This window comes from Aulonocara stuartgranti (genome assembly GCF_965226115.1).
Source record: "Aulonocara stuartgranti genome assembly, chromosome: 9".
Classification (NCBI taxonomy): domain Eukaryota; kingdom Metazoa; phylum Chordata; class Actinopteri; order Cichliformes; family Cichlidae; genus Aulonocara; species Aulonocara stuartgranti.
In genome coordinates, this window is record NC_138960.1 from 12,657,682 (window position 1) to 12,662,157 (window position 4,476).

The 4,476-nt window shown below is 36.1% G+C and overlaps 1 protein-coding gene across 1 annotated transcript; it reads right to left on the bottom strand.

Moving 5' to 3' along the window:
- Positions 1-695: 695 nt before the first annotated feature.
- Positions 696-3,704, bottom strand: LOC309714704 (sialic acid-binding Ig-like lectin 13). Its single transcript, XM_082547340.1, has 7 exons — positions 3,601-3,704; positions 2,782-3,165; positions 2,142-2,447; positions 1,771-2,031; positions 1,583-1,670; positions 1,391-1,430; positions 696-1,233 (listed from the first exon to the last, which is right to left on the bottom strand). The coding sequence occupies exons 1-7, from the start codon at positions 3,680-3,682 to the stop codon at positions 991-993; spliced, it is 1,404 nt and encodes a 467-aa protein (XP_082403466.1). The 5' UTR covers positions 3,683-3,704; the 3' UTR covers positions 696-990.
- Positions 3,705-4,476: the final 772 nt, after the last annotated feature.

Here is a 4,476-nt window from a genome sequence, read left to right on the forward strand (position 1 = left end):
GCTAAATGCCTCTTTAATTCACAGCAGCTTAGTGGAATTTTAATTTGAATGCCATGTTCAGGTAGTGGGGAACAAAAGGTTTTGCACTGAACATTTTTGCATTATGCTGTAACTACCCTGGCAGTGAAAACTGATAACTATACATGGAAAGGCCAGAGAAAGACACTCCTATTGCGTGCATTTCCATTTCCTCTTTGCCTTTCCAACTCTCCAGGAGAACATTTAGATTACCCGATGCAGATCGGCAGTGTTAAACTTACCCTGGAGAAGCCAAAAGAAAATGCCCACCAGCATGAATGGGAATACTGGTTTGTGGTTCCAGTGCTGCATTTTAGACATCTGGGAACTCAGATGTTGGAACTTGGACTGATGTGTATCTGGAGTGATGCAGCATAACACTTCTAAAAAACACGTTAACGGATAGAGCCTGATCAATGCTCTGCGTATGGCTTATTTAGTGAGACAAAATACAGAACAATGGTAGTTCAGATTCAAAGTTTACAGTTTTAATTCTGTTTAGATTCAGTGCTGCCATCTTGACCTGTTAGTTCAGGGGGCGTGCCACAAAAACAATTTGGAAGCAGAACTTCAGAAATGCAACTGACAAAATCAAACAACAGCTCACACAGCGTAGCAGCATGCAAATACTTTAGGAACATAATAACTTAAAATATACTTTAAAAAAAAAGCGACAGTATGTTGAGGTTTTAAGTTTTAGTTTTGCAGAACAGCATCTGTTGTTGTGTAAAACTAGTTCTTTTTTTGGAGTGCTGCAATTTCTCACTTACTCATTTAGTCACATTTGCCATGAACACAGTTAATCATCTGAAAACAGCCGTGTAAAGTTAGCATGGAAAATAGGACATAAAAAAGCCATGGAATGGGATTTTAGTTGTTTTACTTCACTGAACTGTAGGCAGTGAAAATGACACATTTACAGGCACCATGTGTGTATTTATATGTTAATGTAAAATTATTTCACAACAGTTCTCATTTTTTCTTCACCTCAGCGTAGAGTTCCTCTTGGCCGTGAGCCCTTTGTTTTAAGCTTTTTTCTCGCTTTTTGATCTGTGCGTACACCGTATGCTGCTGCTGTCCACTGTCCCGCACTGAGTTAGACGATGCTTCATATGCCAGTGTGGAGAAGCTGATCTCTCCATAATGGATGTTTTCTTCCTCTTCTTCCTTTTTACTTGCTGGTTCATCAACCTTCTGCTCTTCATTTATTTGAATCTATAGAGTTAAAAAACAGAAAGCTCGGTGAATTAGGTTCATTCTTATTGATGTTTTATTAAATAAATAGACTGCTCTGATGAAGTTACTGCTGTAATCGCCAAAACATTCAAGTAACCCTGCAGCTAGAATTTTTTTTTCTTTGTAATTTCCTTACCAGAATCTGTTGTTGAGTTTGTTGCTTTGACTTTAACGACCTGGAAGACACAAGAGGCAGTAAAAAATTATCTCTGTGTATGTTAAATATATGTGAACAAAGTTAAGCTTGAAACAGAAATTTTTAATGTGTAGCTAAAATATCTGTGAGAGTAGCTAATTGTGTTTTTCTGCTTTGATGTGTGATACTTACCAAACAAAGATGATCAAGCAGAGGAGAATTATAAGTAAGAGAACAATGATCCCAATGATTACTCCAGGAAGTAGCCACAGTGTGTCTCCTAAAGAAAAACAAAGGTTACTACCTGAAGTTATTTTTAAAGTTTGGAGTTTGAATGGATAAAAAGAAACAGGAGCATGTAACACATGAGTGGCTTTTACCTCCAACAGTCACTTTAATCTCTGCTGATGTCTGATTACCCAGATCATTAGTGGCCACACAGTAATAAACTCCTCCATCTGTTACATTGAAGCTGTAAATCTCTCCTTCAGATACTTTCACAGCTCCATCTCTGCTCTTCTTGAACCAGGTGAAGTTGCTGACTGGAGGTTTGGCTCTGCTGGAGCAGGTCAGGTTCACCCAGCTGCCTGCTGACACCAAACCTGATGGACTGATGGATGCTGAGGTGTCTTTAGGAGCATCTGGAGAAAAAGATTGACAGAAATCACCATTATTCATTCTAAACAGTGGACCTCCCAATGAATCAAATGCTATGTTGACAGGATCCAACTACAAATTCTGATTTTCTTACATGAAACACTGAGAGTCTCTTCTGTCTCTGCTGTCTTGGTGTCTTTTCCTTGGTTCACAGGATATCTGGCAGAGCAGTTGATCTTCTTTCCATCATGTGTGTCTGACAGAGTGATGTTCTGCTGGATTTTAGTTGTAAAGCTTCCATCTGTGTTTTCCTCTGTTTTGTTGTGAGAGTCTTGTTGGAGATTCCAGGTGAGTTGAGGAGGGGAGTGTGGACAGGGAGTGAGAGCTGAGCAGGTTATAGTGACAGACTCCTTCTCCTTCAGATCACCTGGGATTGTAATATTGGGCCTCCAAGGAGAATCTGTGGTTTCACATCACAGACATATTAACACTACAGAGCACACTGCAGTTTATACCAGTGTTTAAAATCTCTAAACCACTCATCTTATCTTAAATTTACATATAACTTTATTAATTTCATAAAGTCATGATTTATTGAGTATTTATTTATTAAAGTATTTTTTTTAGCTTAATAATAAAACATTCGACCAATATTAAACTGTATTCTGGGACAATCATTATGACTGAAATGTAATATTTCTTCAACAAATGCTGATGAAACTTAACTGAAGGCAAGTCAAATAAACCCAATAAAGTAAAAATATAATTCTAATAAAAAACTCAAAATCACTCACCTCTGACTGTTATTTGAAGAGGATCACAAGAAGCTGTTGCTTTGAATGGTTCTCTCTCTACTCTGAAGAAGTATGTGTCTGTGTATGTGGTGATTAAATTACAAAACAGAGTGGTGCAGTCTCTCTGACTCAGGTTCCCAGTAATACTCATTGGATAGATGTTAACTGCTGCACTACTGTTGAAGATCACATTGTTTGGATTACCGCCAAATTGGGATTGATTTTTAATCCACACTCCAATAATTTTTCTTGTGCTGATAAATTTCTGTTCTTCTTTGGGTCTGAAGCTACATGGGATTTGCAAACAAGATCCACTCAGTGCTTCCAGCTTCTTTGATGCATTTATGAAGACTGCTGCTTCATCAGGACATTGTGCCAAAGCACCTGTAAACACAGTGTCACAACTAACCTATTAATTAATTAATTTTATTACAAACATTAACTTGTCTTATTTTAATTTGTCCTCCATAGGACTTAAGATGTAAACTTTAATCAAAGTACTCCTAAAATTAAATAATTGTTTATGTAAAATTAAATTTATAATAGATCATCCAGAAGTGACAGTCACATTTTCACCATTTGCCCTTTTTGATTAATGATGCTAAATTACATAGTTGTTGCTTGAAATATAATCTATTGTAACATGAACAACATGTCTTTGATTCTGTTGGTAACAAAAAGTATTTCAATTACCTGTCAGACTATGAACAGTATGAAAAAACAAAGCTTTATCTCCATCAGCCTTTTAATTTTGTTCCTTAAAGCTGATAATGATTTAAATGAATCCAATAATGCCTTTATAGTGAACAAACAGCTCACCTGAAACAAAGAGGACCATCAGTAACATGCCGACTATCACCATGTTCACACACAGCTCAGGAGAGGTTTTTACAGTGAACATAATTTCTTAACCAGAATTACAGGGGAACACATCGCCTAACTGTTTTTGGAATAAGGAAGCACAGAAGAGGACATACTGTTTAAGAAAGTGCAATGTCAGTTTGCTTGATCGTATTTGCTATAGGTGTTGAGAAATATTCTGCGGAAGTACAATCAGTTTGCTAATATCCTGTGATAGAGGAAGTCAGGCGATAGATTTTTAAAGTTTAAAATTACCTGTCAAAATAACCCACACACGCAAATACTTTTCACTACAGTTTTTTTTAATTGGTTTGGTACTATTTTCATAACTAAAGTGTGCATTTTCAAATCTCTCAGTACAAAACTCACATTTGATCACATTTGTAACACCACTAGTCATTCTTTCAAATCTGATGTCATGAGTTCATTGTATTTGCACATATTTTCATTCCACTTAATCATTGTTGCAGAACATATGATCATTGTGATATATTCTGAGAACATTTGCTTTAATCACCCAAACAAAACAGTGAGATCTTTTTTCAACTTAGTACTTATACCAATCATTTCAGTCAGGAGCAAATAATACAAGGTAAGCGTTTCAAATTGTCCTTGGTGATGAATGAGTGTAACTGAACTGTAAAACTTTACACAGCAAATATTACACTTATGTTCAGGCATAACAAAAAAAAAAAAAAAAAAAAAAAAAAATATATATATATATATATATATATATATATATATATATATATATATATATATATATAAACACCCAGCATGCCCCTGCGGGCGGTTTATCCTTCAAGCTCGGGTCCTCTACCAGAGGCCTGGGAG